An 18351-nucleotide genomic window follows, 5' to 3' on the forward strand; every position below is an offset into this window, starting at 1 on the left:
ACAAAATAACATTACAAGAATTACGAAGAATTATACACTTTACCATGATAATTTTCGTATTTTGCCTAACAAACTGGTCATTCCATCAAAATTATGATTTCAAATCATTTTGCATTTTAATAAATATTACATGGAGATAGCAGCACCTTCTTTAATGGCGTTCTTATTGTTGCTTCCGGAGCAATTGAACCCGAATAATCACTCGATTTTCAGAGAAAATCACCCTAAAAATTACGACTAAGCGAATAAAAGATTTGAACACTGGGTAGTCGAAGCCGCTACCTCCAGGTAAAGCATACCATGGTCCGCACCCAAAAATTAACCAAATTGAATTATTGCGGCGTCACGAACCAAAAGGCAACCTAACTCGCCCAAACCCGCCATCGTTCATGCCAATGTGAACATGCTACTCCAAACAACATGACATCTAATGCCAATGCCCCACGTCACTTTTTACAGAGAGAGGACCCAACAGACAAACCTTTCAAAGCCATGGAGCTCTGGTGTAGGATCCCTTTAACGACTATATATGCATGAGAAGCTCCGAAACCACGGATCCTCACGGACGCGACCGCTTTTTTAACGGAAACTTGAATTTTCGCTCTAGCCTTCTGCCAGTGGCTTTTCGAGAGAGTCAGCACCGCTGGAATTGCAGGCATTTACAGAGCAGCTAGCATTTGGGGTCTGGGTTTAGCTGACAGTTAGCATGGCGACAGGTCAGGATCCGGCGGCAGGAATGACGCTGATGGACCTCATTACTTCGGATCCCGTGCCGGCGGGCCAAAGCACAGGCGGGGCCGCAGCTGCTCTGCCTTCTTCCACTTTGGGAAAAGTCGGTCAGGCAGATCGGAAAACCTGGAAGGTTGGTGGCTTCATTCCCCAGATCCAGAGCGATAATCTATCCGCAGCTGCCAAGGTCTTAACTCCTGTCAAAACTAATATCATTCCGGTCAAGCATAAGAAGAAGGTACGCTAAGAGCCCGGGGGTTTTAGTGCCTCAGCTAAAATTCATTCATTTGATTGCAATCTTTATGCTATTGGATTGCAAAAGCTTGGTTTGGCATTTTTGCCACCTGCCATTAAAGCATCGTAATTGTTCCCCAGAACTGGAAATTCTCCCTATTTAACAGAGTTTTGAAATTACGCACGTGAAATACTGCTTTTGCGATTTTTTTTGAATGTTATTAGATTGAAAAGTTGCATTCCTAAAAACATGTTTGTCCTCAAAAGATTTGTGTTGCCTTTCGCATTTTGTGAAAATAGGTCGTCTTTGATTTAAGTATCAGGGGAAGATACTGAGCGTACAACCTATCCTATGACAAATTGAGATAGATTTATAACGAAGGTTTGAAATTCATAGATTCCACACCTTTCTGAAAACAAGACATGTTTGTCAGCTTCACTGAAAACCAGAGGTTGTGTGGTTTACAGAAGTTGTGTGCAAGTATCATGAAATGTGCATGGTCTGATCTACTTATTTTTCTTAAAACCAGAACTAGAATTTATGGAGAATCTGTAACTTCGAAAGATCAGCTGCCACTATTACACCAGATACAACTATTTTCATAAATGCCACAAACGGACCAGTTACAACATGTCTTTGGGGACTTGAACTCACGCAGCTAAGAAACAAATTGTTCACCAAACCACTGGAGCTAAGATCTTTTGAATTAAAAAAAAGAACATGGTGGTGGGCTTTGATCCACTTATGTGTGCACGAGTCACAAAACCATTTAATATGGTCCCTTTGGGTGCAACCACACATTTGACCACTACCGCAAGGTGTCCCCATGCCTCATGGGAATTAAACTTTGCCCATGGTCTAATCTACTTATGCTGCAAAATAATATAGCGTATTGACACTTGAGTGTTTGTTTGAAGGGAAGACATTAAATCATGAATTGTGAGTATCAATTCTTCTTTGTTACGGTAAGAGTGAAGACTTTCCAAAAGGACTGTGAAATGGAATTGTGGAGAGCTTGAGTTTAAGAATAGGTTTCTTTCACATATCATCTCATGTCACCTACTAGGGCTGGAGTGCTCCTCAAGCTGCAATTGAGCCATTCACAACTCCTTTCTCTGCTTTTGGGCTATTATCCTACCCCAACCTCTCATAAACTTAACCATGTGGCACACGACAACCTCCCATTACATAATGCATCCATAATCCTCCACTTTCCTGAAGGGAGGTTCCAAATTCTTTGACCTAGGGCTTAGATATCTCTTGGCTCTAAATGAGACACATTTAGCTTAAATAGGGATGTCGGGGCTGAATCAACCAAGTGACCTAAAAAGGCCACAATGTGAATCGGAAGATGATTTGAACTTGTGACATCCATAACAACATCTGTGTGACAAAGCTTTCCTAAGAATGTGAAATCCTCTCCTCGATCATAAAAGTGATCCAACATGCTTGAACTTTTGTCCTTACCTTGTTAGAATTGGCCCAAGTGAATTGACTACTACAGTAAAGCCCCTTTTGTTTCAAACTGGAATAAAAAACCTACAAAGATTATTTACACTTGCACCAAGCCTGCTTCTTTGTACCACTAAGCACTAAGCTTGACCCTCCATGATGGTCTCCTTTCCATTGTACCATATTGAAATCATTGCCTAAAATACACTTCATAGTCATGAGAAGAGGCTAAAAGCCATCCAATTGCAAAGTCTGCTATTATCCGAACTGAGGCTAGGAGCATAAACAACACAAGGCCCTATCAATAATTCCTGAGTCAAGAGAATGACCTAGACACACATGTCTTGAGGATCTGAACTAGATGCCACCAACAAATTTTGCAAAACGGATGAAACTTGAAAGGGCTTTCATGATCCCTTGACTCCCTTGCCATTGATATGTAGCCCAAGGAAGGTTATTTCGTCATCAATTTATCTTTTTTGAAAGCTCAAATCTAGTTGATTTGATCTCCTGTAAGAAAGCCACATCCATATGGAAGTGCATGGAAGTGTTGCAAAACACCTTGTAGAAATTCCTTGTGATTGAGAATCATCATCCCTTGTACAATCCAAGATAGTAAAGAGAGTTTTGTTCTATAGGAAGATGGAGTTCCAGGCTACTATATCAGTTGTCTATCTCAAAGTTATCCAAGTCAATAGTGCAACAAATGAGTGCTTGAACCATCTTGTTCTTGTATTATTTTGTTCATGGCTTGGGGCTAACATTCCTAATGATTCCATCCACTCAGATAGTAGAGAATGCCACCTTCTGCTTGTTTGTCTTGACTTGTAGACTAGCCTTGATTTCCATGCTGTTGGGCCCTGATGGAGTAGAACCATCTTCAATCACAAGATGAGGCTATTAATAAGAACACATCACCAAGGAAGAACTACTAACCTAAGGTTGATCCAAAGGGCCATTGGGAACCTTCAATGAGCCACAACCCTAAGAACCTGAACCACTCGAACTAGAACTACCAGACTTGGTTCCATTTGAGCTTGGGCCACATGAACCAAAACAACTAGAACTTGCACCACCAAAACTTGCTCTGTAAGAACTTGAGCCACTATAAGAGGGCTCTCCATGATTTGACATAGCTCCATCCTCTACTCTTGATCTTGAAGCCATAGAAGTTCCATTAGTTCTTAGCCCTGTGGAAGAAGGAGGATTTGTATCCTCACCCTTACCTGCCACTTTACTTTGCACAAGCTTGCAAAGTGGGCTATCCTAAATCAAATGGTCTTGGCGACACACAAAGCAAGCATTCAGAATATCAAGGTATCCAAACTTTCGATGACAAACACGATCAATGGTGCAAACAAAGATAAAAGGAGGAAGCTTTTGGTTTAGATCCACTTCTACACTTGGTGGGGGATTCAACCAAAAGGAGTTTTGGTGGCCATTGGGATTAAGCAATTTGCCAAACCATTGGGGAAATAGATTAACAAAAGGACACAAATTTGTAAGTAGGGCCAGAAACTCCAAACAATGCAGGGGTAATGGGCTTGACCCCCATTGTTAGGGCTGAAGTCGATTGCCATGATTAAACATACTCAAGGCTATTGGATGATATTTAAAGTCCCGAATTGTAACACATGGGAAGTTGCAACATTTGAGTTGAACAATAGGGAACATACTTTGAATTCATCCCCTAATACTATCAACTTTTGGGGTTATTTCATGAGATATTTGGAGTTCCTGTCGTATATTTAGCCCTTGGCTGGTTTGAGATGGATCAACAAATGAGAGATAGTCCTTGATGGATTCACACAGTTGAGATAGCTTGCTTAGCGGATGCTTGACCTCAGATGATTGCTTTCTTAGTGTTCTTCCCTTAGGCTTTGTAGTTCTCTTAACAATTTGGTAGATGCCCTTCATTGGGGCCCCATGAAGGATCTACTTGGTTGTAGAGCTCCCTACCTGGAATGAGGAGTGTTATGGAGCTTGGAGGAGGTCATCAGGCCCTAGTTGGCATGTGTTAGCTTGGATTTCTGTTTGGAGGATTGGATATGGCTTAGGGAGGCATGGGTCTTTAATGGTATTTTTGCAGGAGTAGTTGACCTTGTGAAGTACATTGCTTAGGAGGATTGATGGAATTTGTGGAGGCTTGTGATGGAGGGATGTGGACTTGCCTTGTATATCTACATCACTTTGAAACCATTATTGTGCGTGGAGCATGATAGATGTACTTCAAATTGTAGTGTCTCTCTTGTGTTGGCCTACAAGTGCTCATTTTAGGTTTACTTGTAAGGGCTAAGGCTCACATTGTATTGTTGGCCTCCCTTACCTCTCATATAAATAGAGGAAGGAGAGAGTCTTTCCATTCATATATGTTCATTCACTCACTTGCATTCACTCTTTTGATGAGACATGACCTAGAAAAGAGTGTGCACTAGCCACTCGCCTTCTCTAGAGGCTTCACATGTGCTTGCTCTCTTTCTCATTGCTAGGTTTTCTTGGTATTCTTGGAATATCTTGGAGCATTTTGGAAGTCTAGGGTTGGCGACCAGGGTTTAGTCCTTGGAGATTGGAGACCGGGTGTGAGAAAACCCTAGGGTAGAATTGTGAAGAAGTGAAGAGTGCATCTTGCCTTGGCGGATGTATTGGAGTCATTCTTCCATATTGGATCTTCTTGGTTGCTAGGGTTTTGTTGATTTTCACTAGTCGGGGTTTGCCCTAGCTTTGAGAGAAGGCTATGGTATGTACAGAAACTTCATCTTGAGAATATGAATGAAGTTTTAAGCTGTCCAAAACTTGTGTAATTTTAAGATTTGATTTTCAGCTATATGTGTTTTTTATGCATTGTGATTTTCAGCTATATGTCTTGTTTATTTGACATAAGTAAAAGGACAATTGTTAAGTGATTTTACATCTTAAGTGAAGAATATAAGGGGCTGATTTAACTGCTGTCATACTGATGTTATTAGTAATTAATGCTGTAAAAGAGTATTTTCAAATCTAGTTATTGGTTGATAAGTTGCCCTAAAAGGGCTGAAACTTATCTCTTTGGTTTGGTATCTTTTCTCCTTGAATTGCTGGGAAGTTTGGGCTGTTTGGAGGTGAAGTCTGCTGTCTTTTGTACTTTGTTTACATTGGCCTCAAGGCTGAAAATTCACAGGGCTAATTTCGATCGAATTTTGAATTTCGAGAAATTTCCACAAATACTATTTGAGAGATATCCTTTTGGCCTCCCAGTTCAGCAACACCGGGTTACCAACAGTTAAACACATGCTCTTCTGGCATCCTGCAAGAAGAAAAGAATCGCTCCCTGGCTTCCAAGTGTATGCATCCCTCAAAATATTCTTTTTTATCTGCAAGGAAAAAAATGAAATTCTACAGGTCCTGCTATGACTTGGAACTGGTATTAACTAAAGGCTGAGGGGGGGCCTCAAACCCCTCACCCTGGGACTCCACAGTAGGCTACTCAGATACAGGATGCCTCTTGACCTCATTTCTGCACCCATAGTAGCCTAAGCTGGAACCTGAGGCGAAGGAACAAGCACTAAATATGGGATAAAGGTCACACCTCAATCTTCAGCTGCTCATCAACAAGCACAGTATGAAACTCCTCAGTGTCTTGGTTAAGACTCACCACAAGCATATCCTCTTTGGCCACAATAATCCTCGTTTATGAAAGGGGATGCCACTCCTTGTTGGCCATCAGAGCACTGGGTATTGGGGTACCTGAGAATCTAGCATTCAAAGACCTCACCACTGCTTTCACAGTGCCATCACTTGTAGAACTGTTTTAAGGTGATGTACTCCAGAGGATTTGGTTCCTTGGGGTTACCTCTCCTCCTTAGGCATTGTCTCTACTCTCAATAAAACCTTAGATTTTGTTTTGGAAAAAAACTTTGCACTTCAAACCCATTGCAGTCTACTGGTAAATTGGAAAACAGCCCAGCAGCTGTATGGTTTGTTGTTGTCGCTCCACCCACTGTTAAAGAGGCTATACTAGTTGAACTTGCACTTGCTGTGACCATTGTACCTGTATCTGCTGAAATCGCACCTGCTTTGCATGCTGAAATGATTCCTATCCTTGCCGTACCTATAGCTGCTTCTGCTGCACGAGATCAAGCTGCACCTGAGATTGCCTGGTTTGCTGCACTTTTACCTCGTACTGTACTCTTGCTTGTACAATTAAAAATTGCAAGAAGTACCTCTGGCTGCTGTCCATGTATTGCTGTACACACCCATGTGTCATTATTTGACATAAAAGATTAGGCCCCCCCACTCATGTGGGAGAGGTTCTGTTAAGCCGCTCCCACGCTAAGTTCAACATTGGATTTCAGATAGGCTATACATAGTATATATTGACTGAAAAATGCATTTCAATGATAACAGAATAGGCTGGCTGCTCAAGTGAGTTCTAGACAGGAGAACACTCTTTCTTCACCAACCAGATGTTCTATACATTGGATGAGGGGTTGGCTGTGTCTGTGTAGCTCACTTATAAGCCACAATCAATAAAGATTCAAGAAAGAAGGGCCTTTTAGCTGCAAATCCGTACCTGAGCCTTTATGGTCATCTCTTGTGCCAACATTCTCCTTGGTTGTACGCCCTCCCCAATCAATCCGTTTGTCCATTATATCCTCCTTGCCAAATTTTCAGGGTTGATTCTTTTTTAAAAACAATGATGGAATACCAAGTTACAATCCAAGAGCTGTCAAAACCTTTTGTTTCATTCTAATGTATTTGGTAGAGCTAGAAGCCGGTTTGATTTATTTGATAGAGATAGAGGCCTGTTTGATTTATTCAGTAGAACTAGAAGGTTCCCTAAAAGAGCAGAGCAAAGGCACCCAGCCCAGCCTGAGCTACATGAAAGGAAGGCTTTTCTTTATTTCCCTCAAAGGGCTACATGAATATTAGCTGTCCTGAGCTATGTGCATGACATTAGGTAAACGAGAGAGTGGTTAGGAGAGTCAAATAAGAGCCTTTTCTTAATATTAACCCAAATCTTGACTCTTTACAAAGTTGGGCTAGAGAAAAGTAGGTAAAGGATTCATAGTGTTAAACACAATCTAAATTGACAGTATTAATGAAGCACAAAGCCTTTGCAGATTCATACACAGATAGATTTAGAGTATAATGGTGTACCTTTTGAAATATCCATTCATGCCCATTAACAGATATAGATACAATACATGATTATGGCTGTGGAATATAGTTACTGCTGCAGACTGTACGTATAACCCAAAAATTTGCCTCTGGGAATATATCTCAACATCCTTTATAGAGGCCAAGGGTGGTTGTTGATCAGCACAGATTGACTTGTCACCATCAATCTGTTACAGCTGACATTGGGTCGATTATTGCAACCGCAATTTTGATCAATCCAATAAACTGGCCTAGTCGTCCACCTCTGTTGACCTTGTCTTGACTAGTTTGGTGATGTTGTCAGGATACCAGGTCTGCTTGACCAAGTTGATTATGGTACTTGTGATTTGAAATCATCAACAAATATCAATATACCCCCAATTATTAACATTTATAAATCTAGTATTTAACTTGAAGCTTCTAGATCTATATCCTGGTTATCATAGAGATTCCATTTTAGACAACATTTCTCTCATCGCTATTAATTAGATTCTTTGAGTTTCACAATCAACCCCATACTAGATCACATGGATTTTAGAGCTGCATTCGTCCAACTATGGTTGATCAATTGCTGAGGCAAGAAAAGAAGAAAGATAACACCAGCATTGTGAATCCAAACATATCCATTATGGTCTGCCAATGTTACACATTCCCGGCATAAATATTGCCCATCCCCCTAAGACAAGATAAATTTATTAATATCTAATGAATGGATGTAAAATTAGGTCAATGGGAATAAAAAATACATCCAACACAAATACAAGAGAGTGGGAGTGCAAAAGCATCTCTGATCCTATTCTATCAAAAGAAGAAATCATAAAACAGAAGAGAGGCTAAGTTACTAGCCAATCAATAGCATAGAATAAATAAATTTAGTAGCAAAAAGCAAAAACCATGACAAAGATAAAGATGCCAAGGTGTGCTGGAGCTGGACACAGAGGCTGAATCCGTGGAGTTGAAGAAGAGGCATTTGATTTAGGGTGTGAGTGATATATGTACTTGATGATAGAAATTTAGAATCAATGATATAATAGAAAAAAGGATTATTTTAATGTCCACAATAGCCAAATCTGGATAATTGTACTGCAAAAACAGAATCGTGTCTATTTCAGAATTTAAAACCACAGACTAATCTGTTGGAGGAAAAGTATTAGTGCAAATTCAACTGCATAGAAATATTAAGGTCCCAAAGGTTGAAAAGATAGAGAAGGGAGACTTCTTGGGAAGGAGGGCACAGCACATATCAATAGAATGTAAAAAAGTTTTGTATCATCCCAATTTATGAGGTGGAAACTTCAAGCTGAAAGGTTGGTCATTCTGCTCCTTTTGGGTTCTGTTCAAGGTCTGGGAGGTGAGATTGGAGAGTTGCTGGACTCATGTCCAAGTCTGAAGATGGAGAAGGAAATCGGTGATATGTTGGTTTAAAAAGTAGTGATCAGTACCCTTTGTCATAAGACTTCCTGCTGGTGTTGTCTACATGCACAAGTTTTCTTGGACCTAGGAGTTACCTGATGAATAGTGCATTGTTTACTGACCTCGGTGTTCTTTCATTGCGATCAAAATGATGCTTCCTACCTGGGCTTTGGTAGGTAGGATTGAAAAATGCAGTAATTAGTTGATCCCTATCTCTAAAAGCTAAGATGCAGCATTCAGGTGCTAGATGTTTGTTCTGGTAAAGAGTGTCCTCCCTGAAAAAATAAGTAGATAAAGAGGTCCTCCGTTTCAAGTTTTAGGGAGCATAATTTGCATGTTAGAAACTCAATAAAATTTGTTGCCTCATGTAGGAGCTGGTCTGAACACACTTGACGCAAACCAATCTTGGTGGAACTTAAGGGAAAGGGGTTGATTAAGAGAGATCTGTTATGCAACCATCTCACAAAACAGAAGAAAAGATAGATCAACGACTTAAAACTTATCCTCTTCGAGGGGGAAACCTCCTTTACATTACATAAATGAACAATTCTTGGATGATACAAATGATAAGACTTCCTTGGTATATATAGGAGTCTAAGGGGTCACAATATAATTACTAATTAGAACCTACGTAACAACAATAATGTAAAGACACAACAATAACAATAGCGGGCTTCTATGGGACACAACAATAACAACTTGGGGATACATGGGCACAATAATAACAATAGGGGGCTACACTAACAATAACAATAAGGGGGATACATACACTAGTATTATAGGGACCTAACGTGCCCCTCTCCTTCAAAAAAGTGTTGTCCTTAACGCTTGAGTAGTTCCGGATACTTCCCTATAAAATTCTCATCCTCCCATGGGGAATTTTCAGCAGGTAAGTTCTTCCACTTAATGAGATACTTTGAAATTAATCTATTCTGTCGTTGTTGGGTTCTTGTTTCCATGACTGCTTCAGGCTCAAATATGATTTTTCTATCTTCATCAAGTTCTGACAACACTGTTTGCACTGAGAGCTTGTCACCAATAACCTTCTTTAAGCATGAAACATGGAAAACTGGGTGTACTGGAAGATGCAGGCAGCTCCAATTTGTATGCCATAGTACGAATATTTTGCAACACCTTGTAAGGACCATAGTACTTGGGTGATAATTTATTATCCTTCTTAGCTTGCTTGTGGGACATTTGCTTGTATGGTTGTAGTTGTAAAAATACCCAGTCGCCTACATCAAAACTTCTTTCATTGCGATGTTGATCTGCCTATTGGTTCATTCGATTTTGCGCTAGAGAGAGGTTATCCTTTAAGAGTTGGAGAACTTGTTGTTGGTGCTCGATGTGATCTTCCATTGCTTGAACCTTAGAATTTTCTTTTAAAGATGATGTGATGTGTTGTACCTGTTTCTCTTAGGCAGTCCTTGGCTGCAAAAACTACGCCAGGAAACCAACTCAACTAGCCTGTAGGTTCAAGCTGGCCCTTGAACCAGAGGGGTGTTACGAGGCTTTGTTTAACGCTGTTCACCTGTCACTGAACAACAACTTTTGAAGCACAATGGACAGATTTATGGTTTTAATTGGGGGTGGTTGGCTATCAATGATAATCCCTACTCATGATTTAAAGGCTCTCTCATTGGGTTCCTTTTGAGAGTGTCAGCTTCCAGCCTGACATAACGACTTGATTTATATAAGAATTTGGCAGAGGAATGTAAGGAGATTCCTAATAATTGAGTAGCCAGACTGATTACTTGACCACTAGGAAGATTTGGATGCGTGTAGAAGATTTCTACAACCCAACAAAACAGATTTAAAGGGAAACATAATGGCTAGACTGAAACCAATTCTAAGAGGAGCTATTTCAGACAAATAGCCTAATAAGCTAATCTCTTTTAATGGCTGTCAGAAAGCACAAAACAAAACCAGTTAAAGAGGAGTTATGATGAACAAACAGTCCAATAAACAAATCTCTTTCTAAAGATAATGATTTTGCAGACCTTCCTATAAACACTTTTATCATGTGTAGAAATAAGATATGAAAAACTGGAAAAACATACTCAAAGCACAAAATTCTGTCAAAACTAGAGCCGTAAGGCTTTCATTAGAAAAACTACAACAAAAGCTTTATTACAGAGTGAAGAGTCTTGGCATCAAAAGCCAACCCCAATTACTTCAATTGATGAAGTATTTATACAAATTCTAAACTAAAATATCTTGAAAAAATATCAAGATTTGTTTACAAATATCTTAAACTGTTTTACACAAATAGAACTAAAATATAGGACATTAAAAACTAATGTATCTACTTGGCACTATCATTATGCATTGCTGTTTACAAAAAAGAGAAATTCGAATTGAATTTGAAAAAATATCAAGATTTGTTTACAAATATCTTAAACTGTTTTACACAAATAGAACTAAAATATAGGACATTAAAAACTAATGTATCTACTTGGCACTATCATTATGCATTGCTGTTTACAAAAAAGAGAAATTCGAATTGAATTGCAACTCTTAGTTGATGAGGTGGCCTAACTGTCTTTGAGCATTTTCCTCCCGAAATCCTGCAAAATAGGGTCCATTCATGCCTTTGTATATCTCAATCTGAGATAGTTCTGTAAACATTGAGAGAGGTTATTGTAGATGAATATGTTGTTGAGATAAACCTCTCTCAATTTCCAAAAATTTGGCTCCAGCTGTTCACAATACTTTCTGCAAAATGATTTCTAAAAAGGAATTTACACAGTCTGAAAAATAGGTTGTGAAGATGTACTTGTATCTCTAATTATGTAATAGCTAAGTAAAATATGAAGTAGGTTATTGTACTTTAGCATCTTAGGAACACAAACCTCCTTCAGTTTCTTAAGAATCATCTCTGATTATCCACAATAGTTTCTGCAAAAAGGTGGCTTAAACAGGACATTGCACAGTCAGAAAAATAGGCTAAACATGATGAGAGTGTATATACCAACCCCTGACACCTGTGTGAAAAGTGAGATAGGATTTTGTATTCTGGAATCTTATGAACCAAAACCTCTTCTCGTTTCCAAATATTCATCTTTGTTTAGTCACACTATCCTCTGCAAAAGGTGATTGAAACAAGAAATTTCTGGAAAACATTCCTTCAAAGATGCGTTTGCATCTCCCAATCCATAATAGCTGTTACAAAACTGAGAGAGGTGTTTGTACCAATGTTTTAAAACTTCGACTGGGACTCCGACTTAGCCGAGGGTTGACTTCGACTTCGACTTCGACTCAGTATCGACTTGGCCGGCTCGATTTCAATGACTCGGTTGTTGTAAAAAATACATTAAATATTTATTTTTTATAAAAACACATAATTTTAAAGATTTTCATTCATGTTTCCAAACACAACATTAGAATATAGATAGAAGACAACATATGATCAAAGTAGGCTCATGAATATATCCATTATATTAAAATGGCACCCAGTGCACTGTCAAATACATACACGATGATGATATAGAGATCAAAACAAAAACACATAACCAAGGAGGCTAGAAATGGCCTCTACAACAAAAGTCTGTGACCAGTACTACTGGCTACTGCTAGAGTTGCCAACATCATCTGGCTCAGTGTTACTTGGGAGCGGGAGCGACATTTTCGGAAGCTCCCGGTTTGGGAGCGAATCCCGGAGGAGTTCGACAACCAATGTCACTAACATCAAGGTACATAGAGGGATTGGTGCTCTTGATTAAATACGAGTTCCATACCCTAATACATGACAAAATTCAATGGAAACATTGCAATCCCCCAATCCTGAAATCCTGAAAAACCGATAAGTCTGTTGGATTTTGAATGAAATCTAAAATTCTACTTTCTCCATATGAAATCCAATGAGGCCGGAACCACTCTCAAACATCCTGAGTCATTTCATGGTAATGTTAAAAATTTAAGTAAAAGGATGAAAATGAAGATTAAGGAGAATGTCACTTTTACTTTAAGAATTTAACATTACCATGAATAGCATAGCCTTAGTAGGGCAATATGATCAAATACTAGGGTTTGGGAGAGGGGAATGGATCCCAAAGACCAGCGAACTAATTCATAAACCCCTTTGGAGTCCCCCACACTTAGAAAAATTACAAAAAATCAAAAAATGGTGTGTTTTTATGGTTCACCCGGCCAAGTAGTTATGAATCCGGCCGAGTTATGACTAACTCGGCCGAGTCATGCTATGACTCGGCCGACCGAACCGAATTTTCTGCCGGGTTGAAAATTTATTTATCTATTTTTTTATTTTTCCGGCTCAAACCAACTCGATCGAGTCGGTTCCAAGCCGGCCGGATCTTAAAACAATGGTTTGTACATGAGGATGTTATCAACAAAAACCTCTTTCATTTTTTGAAAATTCGTTCTCAACGGTTTGTAAACCATGTTTGAATTTACTTTATTACATCATTTAATCATGTTTAAATGCATGATTAACTAAATCAACCAGCTAATGAAACTTAAATTTACATTTTGAGGGCGCATTTACTCTTGCAGAACCATTTATTATTTCTAAACTACTAAAACAGATTATATCAGCAAATTTAAATTATCAAAACTAATCATGTTACAACATGATGGACGGTAGATGATATCCATAAAGTGCCATAAATTGGGTCATTTTTGCTGCAGTATGGAAGTGTTATACCACCATTCAGATAGAGGTAACCACTTGACCCATTGTGTTTGTTTATTAGGTACAAAGCAATGAAGATATCCTTCCAAACATTTGTTCACTATCTCAGTTTGCCTGTCAGATTGAGGATGATAAGATGAGCTATGAGCTAATTGAGTACCAAGACAAGAAAATAATTCTGTCTAAAAATTTCTAGTGAAAATGGGATCTCTGTCACTTACAATAATCTTTGGGTTTCCATGTAGCTTTTGAATTGTTTTCCATAATTGTAGTAGCAATTGTACTGGCTTTAAAAGGATGAGATAATGCACAAAAGTGTGCATTCTTAGTAAGTCTATCAACTGCCACCATGATGACACTCTTTCCTTCAGACTTGGGTAAACCTGTGATAAAATCCATTGAGACCTCCTCCCAACGTTGACTTGGAATGGCTAAAACTCGAGGTCTTAATTGTGTCAACTTTATTTTGTTGGCAAACTAAACATTCTTCCACAAACTTCTGAATATCAGATTTAAGGCCATCCCCAAAAAATTCCTTCTTGACCCTGTGGTAAGTTTTTAAAAATCTTGGGTGCCCTCTTAAAGGGGAGGTGTGCAATTCCAAAAGAATCTGTTGCTTGAGTTTGGAATTCTTACAAAGATATAAGCGATCTTTGTACCATAATGAATCAATTTTCCAGCTAAATGTATTAGATGTATTGGGATCTTGCTGCAACTTTTGAATGAGCGTTCACACTTCTTCATCATTCTTCCATTCATCCCTTGCTTCGGTTATCCAATCAGGTTGGATAATAGAAATAGCACAAAGCAATGCTTCCACATCCTCATCCTTTCTTGAAAGTGCATCTGCGACAACATTTTGCTCCCCTTTTTTGTAGATGATTTCAAAGTCATAACACAACATCTTTGTGAGCCATTTTTGTTGCCCTTCTGAAGATAATCTTTGTTCCAAAAAGTATTTAAGTCTATCATGATCTGTTTTTACCTTGAAGTGTCTTCCCATTAAGTAAGGTCGCCATTATTTTAGTGCATGTAGTATTGCCAACATTTCCTTCTCATAAATAGGCTTGTGTAAATACTTTCCTTTGATTGGACGACTTTTGAAAGCAATGGGTCTTCCTTCTTGCATTAAAACAACACCAATTCCATTTCTTGAGGCATCACATTCCACAATAAAGATTTTTGTGAAGTCTGGCATAGCTAAGACTGGTGCTTGGAACATTGTCTCTTTAAGATGTTCAAAGGCCTTAGTTGCTTCTGGAGTCCAAGAAAATGCAACTTTCTTTAGTAATGTTGTTAGAGGTGTTGCCATTCTACCATAATTTTAACAAACTTGCGATAATACCTTGTCAACCCGAGAAATCCTCGAAGATGCTTTATGGTTGTGGGGATTTCTATTCCTTAATGGCTTTAATTTTGTTAGGACCTACCGTAACACCTTCATGAGATATAATATGACCCAAATATTCCACCTCTTATACTCCAAAGAAACATTTGGAGGATTTTGCATATGATTGTTTCTCCTCCAATAGTTTGAGCTCCCTGTCAACATGTTGAACATGATCCTTCCAAGACTTCGCTGTAGATTAGTATATCATATTAAAGTACTAACACAAATTTTCTATGGAAGGATTTGAAAATGGAATTCATCAAACCTTGAAATGCGAAAGGTGCATTAGTAAGGCCAAAAGGCATGACCAAAAATTCATAATGACCCTCATGAGTTCTGAATGTTGTTTTCGGAATGTTTTTAGTCTTCATTCTAATTTGATGATATTCTGAATGAAGATCCAACTTGGTGAAGTAAATAGCTCCATGTAATTCATCCAACAATTCATCAATGACAGGAATGGGAAATTTGTCTTTAACAGGGAGCTTCTTGAGCTGCCTATAATCTAGACACATACATTGTGATCCATCCTTCTTATGCACCAAGGTCCAATACTACTAGAGCAGAGAAAGAATTTTGACTAGGTTGAATTATATCGACCTCTAGCATTTTTGCAACCATACATTCAATTTCACTCTTTTGGGCATAGAGATATCTGTAAGGTCTGATGTTTGGAGGAACACTTATTGTAATCAAATGAATAGCATGATCATGATCACGAATAGGTGGGAGGCCTTTGGGAGTCTCAAATACCTTGGAATGATTGTCGAAGACATTTTGGATATCTGGAGAAATAGATTATTTAGATGTTTGAACCTCTAGTGAGCATAATTGTGCAATCACACGTCGTTGTTCTTTCTTTAGAAACTTTGTCATGCCATTAGAGTTGATTATTTTTCCTGGTTTCTTTGCGATACCCCTTAATTCAACTTCTTTTCCTTCCCAAATTTTTTTCAAGAAGAGTTTTTGAAAATTAAAACCTTCTGTCCCTAAAGATTGTAACCATTGGACTCCTAGTACAACATCAACACCACCCATTGGAATGGAAAGCATTGGACTATTCAATACATATTCCCCCATGGTTAGCTTGATATTATGACACTTTTCAGAGCAATTTATAGTTCCTCCATTTGCAACCATCACTTGACACTCTGGTGCTGGATATAGAAAGCAGTTCAATTCCTTGGCTATCTTACAATGAATAAAATTATGGATACTACTCGAATCAATCAACACTATTACCTTTTTCTTCTTGATATATCCTTCTATTTTGAGAGTTTGAGGAGTAGTAATTCCTGCTAACGCATTACAAGATATGGTAAGATTCATTTCTTCTTTCTCTAGGGTTGGGTTTTGGTGTATATCCTCTTCTTTTGACGTTTCTTGTTCCCTTTCTTACTCCTTTTCACAATCTATGTAAAATAATTTCTTCTCAGCACACTTCTGACCTTTAGTGTATTTGCTATCACAACTATAACAAAGCCCTTTCATTCTTTTTTCCTCCAATTGTTGTGGTGTCAACCTTGTAGGTTGTGGAAGACTAGGAGCAACAACCCTTCCATCTTTATAGATGTGAGTGGTAGACTTCCTTGTTGCCATAATTTTTCTTTCAACTTTTCTTGCCATCCTAAATGCCTTCTTCAATGAATTAGGTTCCCAAGGCGAGCCTGATGTTGGATGTTATCTTTTAAAGTCCCTATGAAGACATCAATCCTATGCTCCTCTGGAATATTAGTTACCATGATATTCAATTTTGGGAAATCCTCAATGTGCTCTGCCATTGAACCCTTTTGTTTGAGATTTATCAATTGGCTAAAGAAGGTGTTGCTCTTTGTATCCTTATAATGTGCTATCATTTCCTCCGTAAAAATTGACCAAGTAACAAGTAGTTTATGAGAACAAAGCCATCGATACCATACAAACTGATTGGGTTCTAAATATAAAGATGCAATACGTACCTTTTGTGACGGTTGTATATCATGCAGATCGAAATATTGCTCCATCTGTAGTATCCATGTTACTAGATCCTTGCCCTCAAACCTCCTCATATCGATCTTTGGAATGTGGTTGATTTTCAACCCAAAATTAGAGTCTCTAAAATCATGATTAACATTCTTTTTGTTCTCATCATGAGTTTCATGGATCACCTTGTCACCATTAGGAAACATTTCTTTTAGCAACTTTGTCAAGCCTTCCATTTATGCTTTTAAACCATCCTTCAACCTTTCCATTTTTGTTTTAAACCATACTTCAAGCCTTCCATGTCCCTTTTTATTTTTGATTCTAAACATTCCATGTTAACATTCATCATAGCTTCCAATTAATTTTTGGTTACTCTTCGTGAGAGCGAAATTTGTTGCACTTGATCTTGTAATTTTGATATATCATGTTGCATTTCTTCCTCTTCTTCATGTGTCATAGAAGAGCTTTCTGGTTGCTTATTAGGTGTGTCCATTTTTTTTGTTTCGAGGCATTTTGGAATCAAACAATGATATCTATGCTTCACTATGCCCTTTGAATCACTTCAAATGGATTTTTCAAACAAAAGTTATGCAAAATACACACCTTTTTCTTGCTTTGTAGGAGTTTGATATTGAAATTGTTGTATATCTGTAATTTTGGATCTCCAAGTTCTAAAATTTCGTCGTGTGGTAGCCTTCTAAGTCCTCTTTCCAACCCCACAAGTTAGATTGAGATTAGATTCTTCAAGAAAGAGTTATGCTTAGTCTCCCATGATGACCTGATTATAGACTGGTTCAGTAGAGCGAACTTGTACGGAATGCCACATGTCAATGTTTCGACCTTCGATGCTGAAAATGATACATGAAAAACTAGAGTCCGTGCACTTTCAGTCACTTCTTATGAAATTCAAATTTGATGCTCAGAGAGAAATTTATGCTGATTTCCCTAGGTCACTTGTTTGAGATTGAATTCTGGAGCCTGTGAAAACCCTAACTTTGGACCATATCTCAAAAAATATAGCGAACCAAGATATGAAATTCCTACACGAATTTCACCAAGATTTCGACTCCAAGATGACCTGTTTGAAGCAGCGAAGCCCTAGAATCCAAAAGCTCTGATTCCAAATGTTATGCAACCAACTAAAAAAGAAGAAGAAAAGATAGATCAACAACTTAAAAATTATCTTTTTCCGGGGGGAAACCTCTTTTATATTATATAAATGAACAATTCTTGGATGATACAAATGATAAAACCTCCTTGGTATATATAGGAGTTTAAGGGGTCACAATATAATCAGAGCCTACATAACAACAATAATATAAGGGCACAACAATAAAAATAGTGGGCTTCTATGGGACACAACAATAACAACATCGGGGATAC

General features: G+C 38.3%; 1 protein-coding gene across 1 annotated transcript in view; it reads left to right on the forward strand.

Annotated features, from left to right (window-relative positions):
- The first annotated feature begins 308 nt into the window (after positions 1 to 308).
- LOC149168163 (SH3 domain-containing protein) overlaps positions 309 to 18351 on the forward strand; it is a 275430-nt gene continuing 257387 nt past the window's right edge. The window contains exon 1 of the mRNA XM_089424839.1: positions 309 to 967. Coding sequence (XP_089280965.1) covers positions 707 to 967 — 261 coding nt within the window. The 5' untranslated portion in view covers positions 309 to 706. The remainder of the gene's footprint in view (positions 968 to 18351) is intronic.

Source organism: Pinus tabuliformis, chromosome 4_2 (assembly GCF_031772625.1).
Source record: "Pinus tabuliformis cultivar Carrire ecotype Pingquan chromosome 4_2, CPIR1, whole genome shotgun sequence".
Lineage (NCBI taxonomy): Eukaryota > Viridiplantae > Streptophyta > Pinopsida > Pinales > Pinaceae > Pinus > Pinus tabuliformis.